The following is a 23,787-nucleotide window of genomic DNA, read 5'->3' as shown; positions in this document are numbered from 1 at the left end:
ATGAAGTCGAGGGAACTCTTCAAATATTGTAGGAACGCCTATGGTAATTTCGATATATTTAGGAGTAACTCGTGCATTTGCTCTTGAAAATCACCATTTGGTGAAGTGGAACTGATTATGAAGACTAAATTTGACCAATGGAGCGACTACTCAATAACAAGTACATACTTCACGGGTTGAATTTCAATTACTTTAACGCAGTTGCTAAGCAATTTCAGCTCATCGCGTAATTCATATGGTGAAATGGAACGGGTGATGAAGCACCAGGACTCCTCAATAATGAACGTATCTGCATCGGAAAAAGCAAGTTTTCGTAAAAGGTGACGAGCAGTTGACATTAAACTATTGTATCTTAGATCTTTTACACTAAAAAGCGTGAAACAAATTATGACAAAAAATAGAACCGACTACAAATACATACATAAATACATATAATCACGCCTCTTTCCCGTAGGGGTAGGGAGAGACCACTTCTTTCCACTTGCTACGATCCTTACATACTTGTTTCGCTTCGTCCACTTTCATTATTCCCTTCATACATGCTCTTCGGTTTAGGGTACTCTTGACCTGGCCTTTTTTCAAGACAAAAAACCATGAAAATAATTTTCTACCAGTCTGAAGTCGGTGCCTTAGCACGAGCCAGCAGGAGTGATTGAAGCCCAATATACTCGTCTAGTTGTAGGTGAGGTAGGCGACTATAGGTCCACTCCTGCTGGCTCGTGCTGAGGCACCGACTTCAGACTGGTAGAAAATTATTTTCATGGTTTTTTGTAGTCGGTTCTATTTTTTGCTATAACATTTTTCTTCCAAAAATATGTTTGGGAGCTACGATGCCACATACAGACAGTGGCGTCAAACTTATAACACACCTCGTTTTGCGTCGTCACAATTTCGTAACCATTCACGTTAATTAATTTGCCAGTTTACTATAAAATCATATTTACGCAAAAAGTCCAATATCAAGTTTAAGAATACTTACGTTATAAAGGGAAATTGATAATATTAATTGACGGTAATACCTGTCCATTTATTGATACGTTTACCTTATATATGACACTACACGTTTTTTAAGCTACTTTTCCAGTTTCTTTTAGTCCGTCTTTGTAGGCAACCAACAATTTTTTTATAAAATTTGACAAATGTGTGTCGTATGCGAACCCAACAAAAAACTGCAGGAAAAAATTCAACTGCTTTAAAAAACCGTCAAGTGCAAGTCGGACTCGCGCACCGAAGGTTCCGTATAAACAAAGGCCATCGGGTTTTCATAGTATCGTATCTTGCTAGAACGATACTGCAGCCAATTACTTTTTTAACCCCCAACGCAAAAAGAGGCGTGTTATAAGTTTGACTGCTATGTGTGTCTGCGTATCTGTGTGTCTGTCTGTGGCACCGTAGCTCTTAAACGGGTTGAGCGATTTGAATGCTTTTTTTTAATTTGGAATCAGGTTTTCTAGCCATGGTTCTTAGACATGTCTCATCAAAATCGGTTTAGCCGTTTTTGAGGTATTGAATTTTTACAAGGTTTTATTTAGCTTGCCCTGTTTATTTGTTTGGATCTTGGAAGCTAAATTTGACACACTTCCCGTGGTCGGATTAACTTGAAATTTGGCACAGTTATGTAAATCTGGTGACAATACATTAATTTGGTAGTGGCACCCTGGTGGTCCAGCCAGGATCGTCTCCGCAGGCGAGGACTCCTCAATGGTTAATCGCATTCATTTGAAATTTGGTACGGAAATGTAGTTTAGATAAAGCCAAAAAAAGCTTGTATTAAAAATGTTTTTTTAACAAAACATATTTTTTTTTAATTCGTTCCTTCGGACAAGCTAGTGCAGCCACTTACATAATTCATACTATTTTTAAGTATACATAACAAAAACTTTCCGATCATAATCCATAGGTTCCAAAATAAGTAACACGTTTTTTTAACAACGTCACTGGCAAGTAAACACGTTTTTTTAACAAAAACTGGCAAGTAAACATCAAGTATAAAATTGCCTTAAATTTTTTCATTTTCATATTTCCCACTCGTTCATTGTTTTTACCTTTTATTTGTGTTTGCCATACTTTTTACTACAATATGAAAAAGTTTAAAGTTTATTTTAGCCTCTAATTTTGTATTTTATTTAATAAGTCGTAGAAATATCCTACGTCGTACAAGTTAGTCAAAAAAAGCTCGTGGTGTCTTCTTCTTACGATGTTCGCTACGCTCACATCGTAACTCACGCCACTCGCCTTTTTAACCCCTGTTATACAACTGTTGCATAAAATACTATAAATTGAACATCTCTCAATTACTAAAGCCATTCATTAGTTTAAAGTGTTTATATTATACTAGGTCGAGAAACCCCATATTGAATAATTACCAGGAAAATCATAGGTTTTCCTCAAATGTATTCAAATACAAGACTTTACTCGCGACTTTGCTCACGCAAATCCTTAAGACCCGGCAGTTGAATTGAACTTCCGGGATTTTACAAGTATTACAAGCTTTTATTTAACTTGCAATGCATGTATGTGCGGGTCAAATCTTGCAAATTGAATTTGACCCATTCCCAGTAGTCGGATTGACTAGTGATAATACAATAATCTGGTAGTGATATCCTAGTGGTGCAGCCAGGATCATCTTCGCTTTACGGAACTCCTCAACGGTTAATGGCATCGACTTGAAATTTGGTACGGAAATGTAGTTTGGTTGACAATGCAAGTACGGTCAACAAAAAGTACAGTCAGCCTTGTACTTGTATTAAAAAGTCTTACATATCTTTACTGCCTTACTAATCTATAAATTCAAAAGTAACTACATGTTTGTTAATTTTTCACACTTAAATCACAATTGATTTGGATTGGACGAAATTAGTTATGGAAATAGTGTATATAAGACCCTGGAAAGGATATAGGATAGTTTTTATCCCGGAAACATTGTTTATTTCCCGCGGGATAGAGACAAACGAATTCTTCACAGACGGACTCGCCGGAGAGAGCTAGTTTAGAATATGACAGTTGAAGATCATGGTTACTTAGTCAAATACCTCTATTCTTGCAAAATGCTGGGTAAAATTTTAAAGAACGTCCATACTGCGCATGTCGCCCGCCCATTCAGGAAAGTCCCTAGAGCGAGACAAAACCAGGAGCGCGAGCGAGAGCGCTGATATTCCTAAAAAATCAGCGATATCCACACGATGATTACATGAATCCGAACTATTTAATCATTATGTCACTGGCCACTAACACTCCACAATTTTTTTTCTTTTTTTTGTTCGTTTTTTTTTAACATTTCAATCGGTGTCAAATGCGAATAAAAAATTAGATTTTTAAATTTGGAATTGTAATTCCAAAGCGTCCAGTCAGTAGCATTTTAAAACTTTATTCCGAGACGTTATGAGATGTGAAGTAACACGTTAGACGTTAACCGCATTAAGTAATATTAGGTCACACATAACCATACACTGTGTGTGCGACGGTTAACACTATTAATACTTTATTAATGTACTTACCGAGCTAGTTGACACCCATAGACGATTTAAACACTTAATAAACCACTGTTTAATCTAAATCATTTCGGAAACCTCACCAGCAAAGTAACACATTTAGGTTATAATGCAACTGAGCTATTTTAAAACATGCGTTTAATTTTACACGCGTATTATCGACAGTGGGGAGTACCGCGCGTGTTTCTATAACTGTTAGCGGTGGAAGCAGTATTTGGTGAAAATAATCAATTCGGCGACGCTTCTGAGGTGGCCATTTTGTTCGGAGGAAGACTGGGCCCACGCATGCGCCGTCCCAACTGGATCACCTTATGTCACGTGACTCGGACGTGGGATTGTCAGGAGAAAAAAAATTTTTTTTTTTTTGTATATGTCCAGCGTTTTTGCAAGGTTTTATTTTAACTTGCTTTGTATACAAAGTGTTCAATAAATAATTGAAAACTAGAAAGAAGAGAAGAATCGATTACACTACGTTTTAAATCAGGTTATGTTTGTGTTTTTAAAACCCTTTTTTACTGTGCCCATTCTAAATGGTACGAATGCATACACCGATTAAATGTTCTAGTGAAGTTGTATTTAGGTTATTTAATACTGGCCGTTTAGGTGTCAGTTTGATTTTTTTTTAAACGACGAAGCGCAAGCTGACAGTTACAAATTACGAATGTAGAGTTAGAAATCAGGCAGAGTTTGTAAACACACTAATATTTGTTTTTAAATAATGAAGGTGTTCAAAAATACTTAAATGCAATCAATCAACTTAAAATTAAAAATATGTTTTTGATGTGTCTGCTGTTTTCAGTTATTTAATTAACACCTTGATTAATAAATTTGTATAATAGACATGTACGGGTCAAATCTTGCAAATTAATTTTGACCCTTTTCCAGTAGTCAGATTGATTTCAGGCATACTTAAATCTGGTGACCATACAATAATCTGGCAATGACATGCTGGTACTCCGGCCAGGATCGTCACCGCTGGACGGAACTCCTCAACGGTTAATGGCATCGACTTTAAATTTAGTACGGAAAGATAGTTTAGATGATACTGCAAGTACAGTAAACAAAAAGTGCAATCAGTAAAAAAATCTTGTATTAAAAATGTCGTATTTAACAAAAACTTTTTTTTTCTGATTACCGTTTCGGCAAGTAATGTTAAAAAAAATCGGCCAAGAGCGTGTCGGACACTCCCAAGCAGCGCTGAGTGTATTTTTTTATATTTTTTTTCGAGCAGCAATGTAGTGCATACAATAATTTGATACGAGAGAGCGTTCTGTGACAACTCTCACGTCAACAAGTGCGATGTTTTGAATTAAATACAAATTAGTATCACGTAATGATACACTACGTGCTAATTTATTTTATAAGGAAAATAATAAGTAGGTATTTTTTTTTGCTAAAACATAATAAAATGTGATTATTAAAGCCTTCTCTAAATACGTTTTAAACTTTCGTGATTCTCACTCATAGTCAAAATACCACAAACGGGACTTATCACGCTATTATTACACAAGTAATATTTACGTCGACGTTTCGGCAACGTTACACTTGCCGTGGTCACGAGTAGACTGAAGTGTGGGGTGTCAAGTCTGCCTAGCAGCGCGAGTCCTTCGAACTACCCGCACTTGATCACTAATAGTGCCGGCACTCGTATCACGAACTACCCGCACTTGGTCACTCTCTCTTGGTCTTGGTCTTGGTCTTGGTCCGTTTGTGGTATTTCTCTAAATACACTTAAGCCGAGTTTAGACTTGCAAGAAAAAGCGTGCAAGTTGCATTACCTGAACAGTGAACATTGCGAGGCCGTAAAGCCAACGAGTTTGTAGTGGTCAATCGAGCGCCGCAATGTAATGCAACTTACACAATTTTTCTTGCAAGTCTAAACTCGGCTTTAAAGTTTGACGTTGTATCAAAAATACACGCATGTAGACACAAAGTTGCCGCAATGTAATGCAGTGTGTATGTAAGTACACGCATGTAGACACAAAGTGCGCGGGAACACAATTTTTCGCAAAGGGCTTTATAGTTTGTACGTTGTCATCTAAAGCATGTCACAAAGCGAAAGTTTCAAAGGAACGCCGTATTTGTAATATTTGTATTGTATTGTAGACGGTTAAAATTATAATTACAGTTATATTTTACGTTATTTCTGTAAAGTCCAAAGAGTCACCACGAGGATAAGAAGGCAGTAATGTTTTATTGTACAAATACCTACAATATTATTTTTAATCACAACGTAAGGTCACCACATTTAGGTTAACATTCAGGACACGATAAAATAGTGATGGTTTTTTTTTTAATTATCTTAGTAACAAAAAGTACCGTCCTTATTAGATATCTATGTTGTGTTTTTTTTTTGTGGTAGTTCTTAGCTATGTTTAAATAAAATCAATTAAGCCATTTTTCAGATTTTGAACTTTGAAATTACAGCCAAAGCTTTTCAACTTCTTAAGTAGTTTCGGTCATTGAATATGAGTAACCTAACCAACTCGGAAAATTTGAAGCCGCTTCGAAAACGGTCCATCCGTTTAAGAGCTACAATATCACAGACGGACAGACATTGCCGTCAAACTTATAACACGGGGGTCGGGGGTTAATCAAAAATGGAGTAGTTGCCCGCGACTCCGTCCGCTTAGAATTCGTGTACCTCTATCCCGCAGGAACTATGCAATCCGGGATAAAAACTATCCTAGGACCAAAATACCACGCACATGACTTATCACGCTAACACACACGAGTAATACACACGAGTCTACTCGTGACCACGGCCACTGTAATGTTGCCGAAACGCCGAGTAAATATTACTCGTGTGTGCTAGCGTGATAAGTCCTGTGCGTGGTATTTTGACTATGAGTGAAATTCACGATAGTTTAAGACATTATATCCTAGGTCCTTCCCCAGGACTCTATCTGTACACCGAATTTCAAAGCAGTTACGCGGTTTAGACGTGAATATGTGACAAATAAACAAACAGTTTTACAAACTTTCGCATCCCACTTAATGCGAATATTATAAATGCAAAAATTTGACAGTCTGTTTGTTTGTTTGTTACTTCATCGCGTATACAGATAGTTTGAGTCCCGTGGAATGGCATAGGATAGTTTTCATTCTGGAAAATTACATAGTTCTATATCGATATGTCCTGCAAATATTATAATCGTTGGTCTTCCTATTAGCTAATAAGTCATCCTTTTATTATTATATCTATTTAATTTAGTCTAAACCCAGTTTTTAACGTAAAATGTATTCACTGTTGGTTATACAAGTGCTTAGTTTTATTTTAAGTTGTTCAAGTGCTGAAGGTAATTTTTTTGAAATAAGATTTTGTTAAAAAAGACATTTAATGCAATATAAGCTTTTATTTAACTTGCAATTATGTACGGTCAAGGAAACTGAATTGCGTACCAGGGTTATAAATACCTTTCATAATCAATTTCGCTATAATTTCTTTGGCAGATGTATACTCGTAGAATGTCAAAATAACCGCAGTGGTGTCCAATCATTTGGCAAAAACCTTTCAACAAATATTAATTTAAGAAACAACGTTTCACCGACTTTTGTTTCACAAATTAATCGTTATAGTATAAAACCGTGACAACTATGTTAAATAGTACATTGTGTCTTAAGGGCGGTAAATAAGGAATTACGAACGAGAGTCTATTAGAAGCCCGAAGTCGAAGACTGAGGGCTTTAATGAGTCGATGTTCGTAATTTTAGTACCGCCCGTGCGACATACAATGTTTTTCATCACATTTGCAAGTAAAATTTTATATTTGTAAAAGAAAAAATATTATTCTTCCAAATATTGGCGATACCTTAGGCTGTGCTCTTGGCAGCGTCGCCCTCTACCTCCCTCGGCATGCGCCGCAACGTGCGTGTGCATGTGGTCCATGTAGTCCTGCAGCAGCGCCATCAGTACGGGCACTGACTCATTTACCGACCACGGGTTTCATGACAGCACATTAAGGTGGAGGGTTTTTTTGGGGGGTTGCAATGCAGCGTTCGCTTATTTGTAAATGGTGGTGAGCTTGGTGAGTTCTCATCACATTTCCTTTACCTTTGTGTCAATCAACTTTCTTCTAAAGGGCTGACGGCTATACTTCCTCTCTCAACGAATCGCCATCGCCATTCAACGAGGGAATGCTGCCAGCCTTTTGGGCACTTTTAATTTAGTTGGTATTAAGTTTTTAAGTTAGTTATTTAGTTTTTAGTTAAGTTTTACTTATGGTTACCTACTTTCTGGTGTATGATATTCTGTCCCAGCTTAGGAGAAATCAGTGATACACTTTTTTAGAAAACTGGCAACACGATTAGCGGTTTCGGAATGTTCCATCCTTTTCCCAATATACCCTTTCCCCCTTTCCCAAAACACCCGTTCCAAAATAACAGTTTCCTAAAGACCCGTTTCTCTTAGCTCCGTATACCAAAAGACCCATTTCTCGTAGTATTTTATGCTGCTAATGCCATAAGATCCGTTTAACATTTTCCGTATTGTAAAGAGGTTTCAAGGTACGAATGTCAAGATAAACGTATCTTTTGGGAGAAGCACATTTTGAGGAACGGATTATTTAGGAAAATGTAGTGACGGGAACGGTCATTTAGGGATTGGGTCTTTTTGGGAAACGGATATCAAGTATATTTTGGGAGAAGCACGTTTTTGGGAAACACATACATCGGGAAACGGGTTATTTAGTAAAAGGTAGTAATGAGAACGGATGTTTTGGGTAACGGACAGAACGTTCTGAAACCGTAAAAACAACCGGGTTGTGAAGATGTTTTTCGATTGGAACTATTGGTTACAAAAAATTCATGATGGCAGTAAGTATACCCAACTTACTTGCCATGCTCGTAAACTAAACGTCCTAGTATAAAACTCCCTCGACGAGTCTATTCACCCTCGCCGTACCGGCTCGGGTGGCTGAACGTCTCTGATAAATGGCTCGATTTACTGACTTGTTGTACAAATCTACTTTTTTATCAACAGGTGCTGGTGAAAAAGGTCGCAGCGCAGGAGACGGTGACATTAGTAATAGTAAGTACATACAGTTTTATTTAGCCAGATGTCCTACTCCTGAGCACTATGCTCGAAGTTTCTTTGCGCGATAGAATCCGGAATCCGAATTCGTCGAAAAGCTAAAGTCATCGACATAGCTGTCAAAATATGCAAGTTGAAGTGCAATGGGCGGGCCAGATAACCGTTGGGGAAGAAAAGTCCTCCAGTGATCACGTACCAGAAGACGAAGCGTCGGCAGGCCTCCCACCAGGTGGACTGACGACATCTCGAGAGCGGAAACCGGTGGGTGCAAGTGGCAAGTTGTCGTTAATTGTGGCGTTCTAAGGGGGAGGCCTTTGTTCAGCAGTGGACGTGTTCCGGCTGATGATGATGATGACTGCTAAGTAAGGACCTCCCCGCCCCATAAAATCTCTCCTTTTCAATGGTTAGTAGCACAGATACCAAACTTTGCATGAGTATTCAATTTTAACGACTATACTTTTCAAATACTGAATACTTTTTTTAAATACTTTGAAAACAGATTGACTAGACAGATCTATAAGACGAGCGTGAATGGGAACGTTGGAAGAGGAAGGCCTAGACGAACGTACCACGATCAAATCGAGGACGTTCTGAAGAAAGGTCGGGTTAGGAGTACTCTAAACCGACGTGCATGCATGAAAAGATTGATGAATGTAGAGGAAGCGAGAGGTGTATGCCAGAATCGTAGCAAGTGGAAGGATTTAGTCTCTGCCTACCCCGTTGGGAAAGAAGTGTGATTTTATGTATGCATGTATGTATACTTTTATACGATAAACACTACATACCTGATGCTGCAGCCAGGATTATCTCCTTTTGAGGGAACTCCTCAATGGTTGATAGCATAAATATGAAACTTTACAAGTACGTTCGTAAAAAAAATGCATTAATAACAACGAGTTTCACATATTCTTTTACTATTATTACAAGCTTTTATTTAGTTTCACCTGTCCCGTTGTCTGTCTGTAATCAAACCTTGCAAGTAAAAAGTCGTGCAACTTTCAGTCGTTGGATTGACTTGAAATTTGGAACACTTATGTAAATCGCATGACAATACAATAATCTAGTAGTGACATCCTGGTAATCTAGCCAGGATCGTCTCCACAGGACGGAACTCTTCAACGGTTAATAGCATCGACTTGAAATTTGGTATGCAAATGTAGTTTGGGTGACAATACAAGTACAGTCAACAAAAAGTACAGTCAGCAAAAAACGCTTGTATTAAAAATTTTTTTTTATGGTTAGGTTATTTATTTACTATTATTTTTATTTACAGGTACAATATTCATCATCGTGGGTGTGATAGTGACCTTGATAATATTTGGGCAATCAATTGCTCTGCTGTACTTCAAATCACGGGGTAAGTGTAGCAAGATTAGATGTCGCTAGTGCTGCTGCTTAAGTAGCGTACAAAACAACCTGAGATATGTATGCATAGGAAAAATTCGTATCTAAATTCCTGTCCAGCGGATTACTGAGGACCTGGGTTCGATTCCCAGCGCTGGTCTCTTTTTCTGGTTTTTCTGTGCATCCATGTCTCAGTTTGTATTTTCAATATGGTTTCACGGGATACCCGTAAAAGTAACAAATTTGGAGTTGAAATAAAAATACAAAAAGACTCCAAAAAACCAATCATAATACGATTCTATAGACAGACAGACAGACATGGTGTTAAAATAAGCAATGTAATGCGGTATTATGTATGAGAGTGATGGCTAGTATGAGCTATCCTTCTCTATCTGTGTGTCATGGCGGAGATGTATTAAAAAGAATAGTTGTTGTGTTAAAAGAATAAAGTTTATTTTATTTTACGCTTATGGGTAAGGCCGCGAATTTTGACCAATTTGGACGTTTCAAATTTGGAACGCTGATAAAAAAAAACTGATAACACCTAGATGTTTAATTTTTTTTTATTATATGACACGATATAAACTCTCAAGGTCGCAAATGAGATAATTGATTTAAACCCTTTTAAAAAAATAATAAAAATATATTACCGTCCAAAACGTAACGAAAATTGACTATTTTTTTTGACCACGAGTACTAAATACCTTATTATTTTCATGCTATTTAACTTCTCATGATCATGATTTTGTTTAAACAAAATTTTATGATATAACGATAGTCCTACCGATTGCGGAATCATGATAATCAAATAATTTTCATGTTTTATATTTATTTCTTTTCACGTGCCAAAAAACCACGTTTTCGTTACGAATACTTAGGTGACGCTTAATTAAGCTACCTTTAACGCCAATTTCGGTAGAAATTTGTTTTTGTACACTGGCAACTAATACTCTAATAGGGCAACATCGATGAGATAAATAAATCTCATCAGTTTGTTGACAAACAGCCATCAAAAGTGACGCGGCGGTTTTTTTTCGAAAAAACGTCGAAAGTGCTTGTTCGATTTTAAGGGTAAGTAGTGATTATTTTTAACTGGTTGTTTTTTCATACGATAGGGTAATCTTTTCCATGTAAGTGGCATGTGTTATTATGTTCAAAATGTCGTTATTCGCCATGATAAACGATTTTTTGTATAAAATACGTTACACTTTCGTTACGATTACGTTACATTTTTACAAAATGCTACGTATTTTGTACATAACGTAACGAAAAAATGTGGTAAAGGGATGTTCACACAGAAAAATTCTAACTTACACCAGTTTATTATTAGGTTTCCAATGACTGCACGCACAGTAAGTTAGTTAGATGGATATTTTGAAGTTAAATAAATTTTAATCTGTAGGTGCAGGGATCGGCACAAGAGAATTGTAGCGAGTTCTGTGTTCACGTCTTGCTACATGCATAGCGTATTTAAAGTGAGAGACAAACGGAGAGATTCACTTACCTACTTAGTTCATTTGTTACCTAAACTTAATAATCATAATAATTTATTTCCAAAAACATCTTTTTACATTGTCCACTTAACTAAGATACTACTTCCTAAATTGGTAAAACCTGTGATTTAGGGTTTTGGCCATTTCTTTGAGGTATTTAATAGCTTGTACAGTCGAAGTCACAAGCATGCTCACAACTAGGTGGTAGGACCTTGTGCAAGGTCCGCCCGGATTGCTACCACCATCTTCCTCGCTAATCCTGCCGTGAAGCAGCAGTGCTTGCACTGTTGTGTTTCGGCGTGGTGAGTAAGACAGCCGGTGAAATTACTGGCACGTGAGGTATCCCATCATAGGCCTCTAGGTTGGCAACGCGTCTGCAATACCCCTGGCGTTGCAGATTTTTATGGGCGGTGGTGATCTCTTACTCATTTGATCGTTTGCCATCCAGTCGAATAAAAAAAAACCACATCCAAATTCGTTATGCTTATAAATGTGCACCTTATTGTCAGTGTTAGAGAGGCATGTAAAGATACACTTTTGGAAAGATGTTCGTCAACTAGAGGGTACTTCTACTTCCACATTCTCATGTTTAGCTCTATAGATCTCATATAGGACAGATTTAAGATCAGTATCGTCAGAAAGTTCTAGTAAAAATAAAAACTTCACTTTATTATATGACATGTATTTTTTTTTCATACATACGTTATCTAATGGGAATTTTTACCAGTTTGATCTAGGCTTTATAAAAAATTGCGTTACGTTTTATGGTAACGTCACGTATTTTTTTTATGTTATTTCTATGTCACATTGGTTAAAATTCGCGGCCTTACCCTTATATTTTTATTAATATTTCATCTCATGGGGTCAAACTTATAACCCTTCTCTTTTGCGTCGGGGATTAAAAACCGATCAAGTGCAACATTCAAACTTCGTTTCTTGCCGTCCCGCTGACGCTAATATTATTTAACACGGGAGTGAGAGGGACGGTACGATACGAACTTCGATTTTCGAATTTCGTAGTAGCCCCCCCGGTGTAGGTACGTAGTTGAATTGTATCTCCGTGACTTTAAGTGCTTTCTAAGGGAATTCCCAAAAATAACATTCTATACCTTCCGCCGCCTAACTTTGCCTAAAAGTTCATTGCCACGACTAGTACCACAAAAACTATAAAGGTATAATTCCAATAATTGAATAGGCACTATACCGTTAAGCGATTCGAACTCAATCCGGGAGTAACGTAAAGACGTCGCATAAAAAAATGTATCTCAAAAATGCGTCAAAACTGAGTATTAAGTAATGAACATGAAACTACCGTGAGACTCACTCACATTAAATATATACCCGGATAACTTTTGATTGTGCGCGTGTTGCAGCAGCCGCTGAGTCGCGTTGCTCCGAAGACGAAGGGCTACGGAGTAGCCCGAAACATGTCGAGCTAAACTCGATTTAACACATGAGTTATCCGGGTCAATATATTTAATATTAAGTAATGAACTTTTAGGCAGATTTATATGGTGCGTTGTATAGTTTCAATTCCGATCCCGTGTGAATATCAAGATAAAAACTAACCTATGTTATTCCAGACGTTTAGCTGCCTACAACCCAAAGTTCATTCGAATCCGCCCACTCACTTTTGTGGAAGGAGTAACAAACAAAAAATGCCCGTGGAAATTCTCAAAAATTACATCGTGGTTTTAATTGATGCTGCATTAAAAACAACCGTGCCCAATTTCATGAATCGCACCCAGCTGTTGAAATTTCAAGATATTATCCCTTACCCGTGGGAATCTGGACAAAACATTAAACTAACTAACCCAATTCTGTTCGAAACCATATTAAGTGCGAGTGCGACAAAAGAACAGATAGGTAATTAGCGATTTACCAATGCCCACTGCGGGCGTACAATACAAAATCTTTGAGGCAGCCGACGACGCATGCGGCACGCGACCTTGTACAATTATCCATTTTGTGACCGTCGGATATCGTAGGCGAGTCAATTTAAAAATGCTAGAAAACTAAGTATTTGTCCGAATTTACTCTTAAGTTATATGCGAGTATTATTGTTTTATTGATTTACAACCATATCCTAAACCAAAACGTTGGTGTTGAATAATAACGACCTTCGCGCGCAGCACTAGAGTTCAATATTGCTAGATGGTGCGCGGTGATTTTGCTAATAAAAATTACGTAGGCATATAAAATGGCGGCTTTCGTCAACATCAAAAGAGAGAGCCTTCTGTTCTTGTACTATTACTTATTCTGTGTCTATGGTTGCTGCGACACGCGCACTGCGCGTGACTACCCGACGAAACTAATACCGGCGCACAACTACCCGCGTACCGCGTATCGTCATTTTTAGGGTTCCGGAGCCAAAATGGCAAAAACGGAACCCTTATAGTTTCGTCAAGTCCGTCTGCCTGTCTGTCTGTCCATATGTCACAGGCATTTTACTCGAAAACTACAAGACATATATCAATGAAATTTGGAGTACAGATGTCTTATCAAAGCCGCTATTTAGTTTTGTAGTTAAATTACAAAAATAAATATTTATAGGGGCACTCCAAACACGTAACAGAAATTGAAAAAAAAAATTTAACTCGCATCAACGTGTGGCACATAGTTCGACAGCTCTTTTGAAAAGATAGTAAAGTTTCTCAAAAACTTTTTTGATTAAGTGAAGATTTCCGGAAATAATCGCTCCCAAAGTAGCAAAAATTGTCTTAATAAATTATACTTTCAACAAAAATTGGTTTCAACATGATCGGATATACCGTTTTTGAGTTATTGCCGAAAAACTGTGCTTCTCAACAAAAGGACGTAAGTGCCGTGAAAATACGCACTTTTTCTGGTAATAGATTTTAAGACTGTAGTAAGTGTTTTAATTGTGTTATAACGCACATAATATTACTTGATTATTTTCGTAATGGCTACGGAACCCTATCTTGGGCGTGTCCGACACGCTCTTGGCCGGTTTTTTGTTATACCTAATTGTCAAAAGTAGGGTAGCACACAAGCAGGTTAGCACACATCCCTCTGTAAAGCCCGAAACATGTCGAGCTAAACTCGATTTCAGACGTGAGTTATCCGTGTTGTTATCATTTAAAATTAGTTAGTTACTTGTTTAATTAAATAAATATTTATTTGTTACAGCCCAAGTGCGAAATAGGTTGGACTCTCTGGTTACACGGGACAGGCATTTTAATAGAAATGACGAAGGTAATATTAATATTAATAATTATATTAAATTAAATTAAATTATATATCTAAGCTTATAATTTCGCTGCTTCAAGGGTCAGACACAACAGCGTTTCTGGGCGACACTTGACTTTTTAACCCCCAACTTAAATAGAGGGGTTATAATATATGTTTGACGCCAATGTCTGTCTGCCTGTCTGTGGCATTGTAATTCTCAAGCGGATGGACCGATTTCGATATGTTTTTTTTTTGTTGTAAAAGTGAACTTCCTTGCGGTGATTCAAAGCTATATTTTATTAAAATCGGTTTAGCCATTTTTGAGATATTGTACTTTGAAATGACAAAGACGGAGATTTTTCACCAAAAGAAATGGTGATTTTCAAAATTCACGATTATAAATTCAACCCGTGAAATACTTTTTTTTGAGAAGCTTGGAGGTCAAATGTGGTCTTCATCATCAGTTCCTATTAATTATATCCAAATTACTATGAGGTGTCCCTACAATACTTCAAGCCTAGTCCGACCTTAGGCTTCAATATATCCTAAGATAGAAGAAGAAATGATATTTTAAGTTCTTATAAAATATTTTATATTCTTATAAATAAATTTTAGGACTGACCATTAAACTTGGCACCCATTTAGATCTCACTTCTTTTGTCGTTAAAGTCATCAATCAAGACATATATCATATCTAATGTTGAACTTGGCACTCATTTCTCATTTATGTTTTGGTGGGATAGTTTTTAGGGTTCCGGAGCCAAAATGGCAAAAACGGAACCCTTATAGTTTCGCCATGTCTGACTGTCTGTCTGTCTGTCCGTCCGTCCGCGGCTTTGCTCAGGGACTATCAATGCTAGAAAGCTGTAATTTTGCACGAATATATATGTATACTATGCCGACAAAATGGTACAATAAAAAATTCTAATAAATTTTTTTTTAGGGTACCTCCCATAGACGTAAAGTGGGGGTGATTTTTTTTTCTCATCCAACCCTATTGTATGGGGTATCGTTGGATAGGTCTTTTAAAACCATTGGGGGTTTTCTAAGACATTTTTTTGATTCAGTGATTTGTTTGCGAAATATTCAACTTTAAAGTGCAAATTTTCATATAAATCAAGCGTCATCGTCGTCCGTCCGTCCCCCCCCCTCTAAAATCTAAACCGGTGGGTGGAAAAATTTGAAAAAAATCAGGATTTTAGTAACTATATTAAACTATCAAGGAAAACTATAACGGCTAAGTTTTCTTGAGAATTATTAGTAGTTTAAGAGTAAATAGCAGCCTAAGGTATAAAATATACCTAAACGTGGAAGATTCCGTATAAAATACGAAATCCTTAGAAAAATATTACCTAATTTTTTCGTAATGGCTTGGCTACGGAACCCTATTTCCGGCGTGTCCGACAAGCTCTTGGCCGGTTTTACTTCAATTATATCATTATAATAATGCGTAGTATAATTTTTATATAAAAAACAACCAAATTATAGCCTCCTCCTTTTTTTGAAGTCGGTTAAAAACTAAGCAAGGACATAGTGTCCTTGGCCATTAAAGATTCAAATCCAAAAAAAAACATGAGATTGTAAGGCGTGATAGAATTTATTTCGTTATAACTTAGGTATTTTTCTTTATAGCAATTACGTGACTGCAAATCAAATTAAATCGGCTAATGTGTTGGGCTTTTACACGCAGGGTTCCAGGATATCGTACCGAAAACCACCACTTTTTACCGCAAAACGAGAAACTGAAAGAATTACTTTGCTCATCCGCGATCTCATGAGTGCTGCGTTTATGCACCAAATGTGCTCATGCAGTTCCTCCACCTCCACACTGTAAGAATACACAATAAATCACACAAACCCATCTGTCAGCACCACTACACTACACTGACGCGTTTCGAACTCAACCAGGGCTCATCTTCAGAGCAACAACCGATGTTTGATGAGATGTTTAATTAGTAATCAGAACTACTGTACAGCCGTTGTGGCCAGTGGTTTGAACGATGGCCTCTCAAGAAGAGGCTGCGGATTCAAGCCCGCGCTCAGTTTTGCATTCATATGCGAAATTACTTTTAAATTTTTCGACGAGCTGGCCACTGGCCATGTGTGGGAATTACGGCCCAAGATTCATTCTAAGAGGACGTCTGGGGCTTTAAAATTAAGGTTCGATTCTACCCGCATAACTAAGCTACTTTTTACTCGACTGCGTAGAAGGAAGGTTATGTGTTTGACCCGTATGTATGTATGTATGTCTATTCCTATGTCCTCTCATAACTATTCAACGGATGAACCGATTTTGATAGATGGTACGTCATTCTTTTTAATGACGCGAGAGACACTGGGTACATGAAATTCTTAAAAAAATTAAATGGCGGATTTTTGGCGCCTAATTGTGTCTTCAAAAAACTTTTTTATTGAAACCTATCGAGTAGGGTATCAAAATGAAGGGATTTAAAAACAGATTACAAATATATATATATATCATGTGGTTTTATTTACAGTTTTCACAGAAATATCAAAAAGTATGAAATAAAACAAATAATTTAAAAAATCAAAACCCGACTGCGTTAAAAAATACTAAAAAGAAGAAAACAAGACGAACACAAGGAAACAAGGACCAATTCAAATCGCGACCACCTCAAAAATTCTTAGTAGGTACCTAAATGAAGTGTAAGTGCTGAAGTTTAAGTTAGCTACTTAACAGAGCTCTAGACCACGGGTTTTTTGTAACATTTTCAAATAACTCGAATTTACATCATTTATTGATCCTCAAAGTTTAATCGGTAAATCAGTATATCGGACATGGCGATGTTATCGCTGTCTCTTGGTACGGGGGCCTTTACTTTGCTGTTTGTTTGTTTGTGTGTTTGTTGTTTTGTTGTGTTTTGTTTTATACGTTTAAAATTACATTTAATCTGTATGAAAAAAAATTAACAGTGATCATAATTTTGAAAAGTTGCAAAACAAAAGTAGCTCAGCTATGCGAGTAGAATCGAACCTTGTATTTAAAGCCCCCATGGTCAGAGACTCGGATGATGTTAATGATGATGCCAACTGCTGAATTAAATTTAAACACTAGTCAGTTACCAAATCTCGAACGTCTCTCGCATAAATTAACAAATCTACACGTGGCGCTGGGCCTGAATTCTAAACAGATTTAAAGTCAAAGTCAAAGTCAAAACATCTTTATTCAATTTAGGCTATAACAAGCACTTATGAATGTCAAAAAAAATCTACCACCGGTTCGGAAAAACCTCTGCTGAGAAGAATCCGGCAAGAAACTGAACGAGGTATATATATATTTTTTTTAAACATAATATTTACAATATTATTAAATGATAATGTATACATCACAAGTATTGAACACAACTTTATTTTTAACACAGTAGGTTCGCTATTTGAAGGGATCGCTAATGCGGTTTTAGAACTATTGGGTATTAATATATGTACTCGTACGTCCAGATACGCCATTAGCAACTCAATTTTAAGGGTTCCTTGCAGAAATATTTCAAATTAACTTTATTTCGCAAAAATTTACGTAAAAGTTGACATTATTCTTTACATATCAGAAGGTAAAGTAAGTGTTACCCCCTTATTCATAAAACTTAACAAGCCTATGTTAACTAACAAATGCTTTGTCCCTTTCTAACAAATACAAATGTCGAAGTGACAGATAAGGACAAACGAATTTTAGCGGCATTTTAACTAAAATAGGTTTGATTGTCGTTTATGAATAAGGGGGTTATAGTTTACTAGGTTTTGCCCGCGTGGATTTCAGTTATCGCGCGCTGTTCCCTCGGGAACTGTGCATTTTTCCGGGATTAAAACTAGCCTATGTCACTCTCGGGCCCATAAACTATCTCTATGCCCGTCGATCCGTAGCACCGTTTCGACATTTCACATTATAATATTAGTATGGATGGTCAGCGAAAAATTAAAAAGTAAAAAAAAATTTGCTGGTTCGCTAACTCGACAACAATGTCGGATACAAATGTCATTATTGTCGAATCTCAAACTTTTTAAAAAGTTGAAACGGCCATGGAAATGTTGGCACAAGTCGTATACAGCCAGCTCAAATGGCCGGTGTCAGTTGGAACTCCGGACTTTTTTTATTATGTCTGAAACAGCTTGTGGTGTTTTCGGTGGAAAAATACACCTGCAGTTTTTTTTTAAGAAATGGCGGGAAAGCATAAAATTTTTTACTGGAATACTTAAAATTAAATGTCCTAATATATTTTAAGAAATAGTACATTACTGCAGAGGCCACGAAATAGGGGATTGCCAGCCGTCTAGCTATAGATGGCCGAGTGTTAACGCGCTTACGCTTACACTGCACTTTCACGAAAATTTGCACTTTAAAGTTGAATATTTCGCAAACAAATCACTAAATCGAAAAATCGTCATGGCAATGTTTTAAAAAGACCTATCCAACGATACCCCACACTATAGGACCAGTCGAGAAAAAAGAAATCACTTAACGTTTACCTTTACCTTTACCTTAAAAAAAATATAAGGGAGCATAACTGATATGTGTATTTGTGTATATTCATGCCAAATTACAGTTTTCTAGTAACTACGTTGCGTCGGGGGTTAAAAATGGCGGCCAACAATCACAAGCTCTTAACGCTATCGCTGTAAAAAGTTAACAGATCCAAGGAAAAGCCAAGCCCCTTAACCCTGGCTTTACTAACCCTACACCTTAGTTGGATGCAGTTTAGCAATACTGAGTCAACTCACTGTCATTTCGCAGTACAATGTCAGCTGTAATAGTAGATTGTTGCGCCAAGCGGAAAGTTATTTATTATTGCACCGAGTGCCGATTTGGAGCCCGAGCGTCAGCGAGGGCAATATAAATTACTTAATGCGAGGTGCATAATCTGCTTTTCTTTCAACTATTACAGGAATAGTAGACAAAAAAAACTCATGACAAACTCGTAGGTAGAGTCATTCACGATGACGCGAGCCGTGGTTCTTATTACAATGTTATTAATGGCTAATTTAGACAAAATCACGCGTCTTCGGGGATGGCACTAGGTATAAATGCTAAATAGGAAAGAAATGTCACTAGCACTCGATGATTCCGTTTTTGTAAGTTTACATTCGCACTTTCAAAAAATTACCACGGAAAATTCGCAAGGTTTCCGCCAATTTGTTTTTTTTTTTACTTTTTTTGGCAGAGTTAGTTGCCAGTAGCAGATATTTTTACCCGCGATCTGTCAAATTTCGGTTGGGCGCCAGGTTGGCCAACCAAACACACAAAGTTTTTTTTAAAATATTCGGCTACTTATTGATTTTGGTAGGATTGGTAGCAACAAATTTTTTGTACGCAATCTGTCAAATTTCATAAGACCGTCAGGTTGACCAACCTAACACTAGATTTTTTATACTATGCAGGCTAATTTTAAAGCAAAAATACTGTGTTACCTCTTTGGTGGTGCAATTAAAAAAAATCTAAAACAATAAAGCATTAAATAAAGGATTTTCATAATTTTTTTCTGCTCTAGAGCAGAAAAGTCCCGCTTTGTGCTGGGTATTTAGTGCGGTTATGATTAAATTAAAGCATAGTTGGAAGAAAAAAACTTTTCTAAGGGTTGATATTGTATTGCAAAACAGCATCCACTTTAAAACTCTGGCAGTTTCATAGCTCTATTGCATATCATAAAATTGAAGACTTTTGACATAAGTTTCTGCCGTACATAAGTCTATCGGACCGTCTCGCCGACATTGCAAAAAATTAAGTTTGTCTTCAATATTGTGATAATATTATTCATCTTAATTTCTATAAATATCGGCCAGACGGTCCGATAGACTTATGTACGGCAGAAAATTATGTCACTATACACAACCTGGCTCTATATATTATTTTATCGACGAAGTTGACATGTTTTATCGTATTATACTGGCACGTGTATCGCATAAACTATGCTAATCCAGCCAGACATTGTTTCGTAGACCTGAATTTAAAACAGAAAAGTATTTAATGCTAACAAAGCGTAAGCTGTAGGATCCATTCAAATTTCAATCGGACACGGGAACCCTCAATCGTGACGATAATTTTGGGTAGATTAAATTCCTAAGTAATAACCTAACCAACGAACAGTTGTCTCCTTTAAGATGATCGATCTGTCAAAAGTGGTGAAATATCATAAACAGCCACGTCTAAGAAATAGACCTAAAATAACCTAACCAGCAAAAAGTTGGCGGAGCTCCTATTCCGCGTAGGTCAGGCGCTTCGCGCCTTGTCAAAAGTCTAACCTCCTAACCCATGTGGGTATAATTTACCTAATTTAGTATTTGTTTTTCATGCACAATGATTAGGAATTATGGCTCTTAGGTCTATTAATCATTAGGAATAATCATTATTAGTTTTAGTAATATTAGAACATTTAATTTTTAGTACAAGTAAACATTAGGATGTAAAACTTTAAGTCTAGTAATCAATTCGGCCATACAAGTTTAGGTATCATGATATTAGGGCTAATGAAAATTATATCTAACGTTGATATGCCTAGTGAAATTAGGTTTTATGATATTCGGTCTAGTGAGGGTGAACCGAGAAATTTGTGTCTGTACTCCTGTCCAGTGGTGGTGTAGCGGTATAGCACGCAGCACGTAATGCTGAGGACCTGGGTTCGATTCCCAGCGCTGGTCTCTTTTTCTGGTTTTTCTGTGCATCTATGTTTCAGTTTGTTATGTTTCAGTGTGGCTTTTTATATCAACGCAAGATTCCTTTCAGTAGTTCCTAGCAATGTTTCATTAAAATCAGCTCAGCCGTTTTTAAGATTTCCGGGCATAGTACATATAATGACCACATAAAATTAAACAATGGTACAAAATCAATTGAAGTCCTTAAAATATTTCATCATCATCATCATCATGTCAGCCTAAAGACGTCCACTGCTGGACATAGGCCTCCCCCGAGGCTCTGCACTCAGACCGGTCTTGTGCTTTCCGCATCCACAAGTAACATAATAATTTACTGATATATTCCGGAAAGAATGAATTTAAGTAAAGATTTTTTTTAGGCAGGTACAGTGCGCCGCCGAGTCGTCGAAACACAAAGACTAACAGAGCGGCTGCTGAGACAGACAGTCACATTTACGAGATGGTCGGAGTCAATGCTCTGTACAAAGGTATGAACTTTTTTTTTTTAATACGACTACTCGAAAGTCCCAATTTTTACAAGCTTTTCTTTAGCTTGCCCTGTTTATTTATTTGTTTGGATCAAATCTTGGAAGCTAAATTTGACCCACTTTCAGCGGTTCGAATGACTTTAAATTTGGCATACCTATGTAAATTAGGTGACAATACAATAATATGGAAGTGACATCTTGGTGGTCCTGGCAGGATCGTCTCCGCAGGAGGAACTCCTCAATGGTCAATAGTACTGACTTGAAATTTGGTGCGTATACATATGCAATGAGGGCTATCGCGAATGAATTCGCCGCTAGAGGCGCTAGTGTAGCGTGAGGTCTCCGAAATGTCAAATCTCATAGTTTTTGGGTGAGCTACGCGGGTTATTTATAATTAGAATAATTTTGTGAATATTTTGCATAACCTGAAATTAATTATGGCAATTATGCGTTACGGGGCATGAATGTCTGTGTTTTGAGACAGTTTTGTCTTTCGAAACTTTTGTCCTCCCTTTTTTCGAACAAAACGGGACTTAGCAACGCTGTGGTTGCTGGATATTTTTATGATACGGTTTTAAGGTGTTTTAAATATGATTTTAATCTAAACTTTGTTTTAACGCCCGTAATAACAGACTCTGAAAGCCACACTTAAAAACCTCACGCAACAGTGGCGCCATCTAGTAAGACAAAAAACGATAGCCCTCATTTAGATGACAACGCAAGTACAGTCACCAAAAAGTACAGTCAGCAAAAAAAGGCTCGTGCTGAGGCACCGACTTCAAACTAGTAGAAAATAATTTTCAAGGTTTTTGAAGTCGGTTCCATTTTTTGTTAAAAAGTTTTTTTACTCTTAATACTTACAAGCTTTTAAATAATGCCTTTCCCAGGTCGCGTATTCGTAAATCAAGATTTGTACAGCTACGTATCAATTCTTATCGAAACACATGTTTGAATGGTTATTAATTGTTATCAATATATTAAAGTTTCAAAATAAAATAAGCTTTGTCTTTGGCTTAGTTTTTTTAATACAAGCTTTTAAATAATGCCTAAGAATAAATCAAGATTTGTGTAAAGTCCGTTTAGGATAACATTGAACTCTAGAAGGTCACAGAAGAACGGGTTCTAAACATTTTTTGTGAAGTCATAATAATGGTGATGATGATGATGATGATGAAGAAAAGAAGTAATAATTTTGTTTACTTTGTAAGTAGATTAATACGTAATTTGCTACATAATATTAATTCGATTTATATTATTTATACATAATTTAATAACTGTGTTTCGTGGACTCATCCGCTCTCATTCTGTTTAAAAATATTCTACTCGTAGTTTCTGCTATGGAGCTCAAGCTATTTTCCATTCCAAATTTCATCAAATTTGGTGCAGTGCTTTAGTTGTGAAAAGTTCACTATTCGTATATGATTAAAGGTCATCACATTTTGATCCAAACTGGCGATTAAAAACTATACGAAATTTATTTATTGATTACTTAAATAATATAAGAAAAACTACAATTTTTCATGTATGGCATCGTTAAACCGCATCATAGTTCCCGCGGGATAGCAATAAACGAATTCTACGTGAACAGAGTCGCAGGCAACAGTTAGTTCTCCAAAAATGTGCTAGGGATGACTCCTAAAATTTTCAATAAGCTACCAAAAACTGTAACAGAGAAGGAAGTATTACCTAGTTTCAAAAAAGCATTGAAAGATTTTTTAACCGACAAGGCATATTATTCTGTTAACGAATATCTACTAGATAATATATACTAGATATTGTTTTCAAAATGTTCCACTGATTATCATTAGTATTAAATGCAAAATGATTTATATACTTAACATTAATGTAATATTGATTGTAATTTAATTATTTCCTATTTTTTTGTTGTATAATTATTTAAATTCATAAGTAAAAATTTGTATGCTGAAAGGCAAGACATGAAGGACAGGACATCAAATTATTGTACATCTATATATTCAATTTAATAATTGTATATAGGAACTCGTTTGACAAATAAATTATCTTTATCTTAATCTTTAGTTAATGAATAATTGATATTAACCGCTGGTAACTTCGCCGTTTTAAGAATCAAGATCCGTCCGATC

At 36.6% G+C, this 23,787-nt stretch overlaps 2 protein-coding genes across 3 annotated transcripts in view; one reads left to right on the top strand and one right to left on the bottom strand.

The window, feature by feature from the left end:
• LOC141443673 (putative fatty acyl-CoA reductase CG5065) overlaps nucleotides 1-3,775 on the bottom strand; it is a 114,527-nt gene extending 110,752 nt beyond the window's left edge. Inside the window, exon 1 of the mRNA XM_074109016.1 lies at nucleotides 3,498-3,775. The gene's annotated coding sequence lies outside the window, so the exon portion shown is untranslated. The remainder of the gene's footprint in view (nucleotides 1-3,497) is intronic.
• Nucleotides 1-23,787, top strand: part of LOC141443672 (uncharacterized) — a 69,920-nt gene that overhangs the window by 35,957 nt on the left and 10,176 nt on the right. Inside the window, exons 5-8 of one of the 2 annotated variants that reach the window (XM_074109012.1) lie at nucleotides 8,473-8,520; nucleotides 9,797-9,880; nucleotides 14,511-14,576; nucleotides 21,575-21,682. In XM_074109012.1, coding sequence (XP_073965113.1) covers nucleotides 8,473-8,520; nucleotides 9,797-9,880; nucleotides 14,511-14,576; nucleotides 21,575-21,682 — 306 coding nt within the window. The remainder of the gene's footprint in view (nucleotides 1-8,472; nucleotides 8,521-9,796; nucleotides 9,881-14,510; nucleotides 14,577-21,574; nucleotides 21,683-23,787) is intronic. The other variant, XM_074109013.1, reaches the window with a different exon arrangement.

This window comes from Choristoneura fumiferana, chromosome 28, assembly GCF_025370935.1.
Source record: "Choristoneura fumiferana chromosome 28, NRCan_CFum_1, whole genome shotgun sequence".
Taxonomy (NCBI): domain Eukaryota; kingdom Metazoa; phylum Arthropoda; class Insecta; order Lepidoptera; family Tortricidae; genus Choristoneura; species Choristoneura fumiferana.
This window is presented reverse-complemented; position numbering and strand designations above follow the sequence as displayed.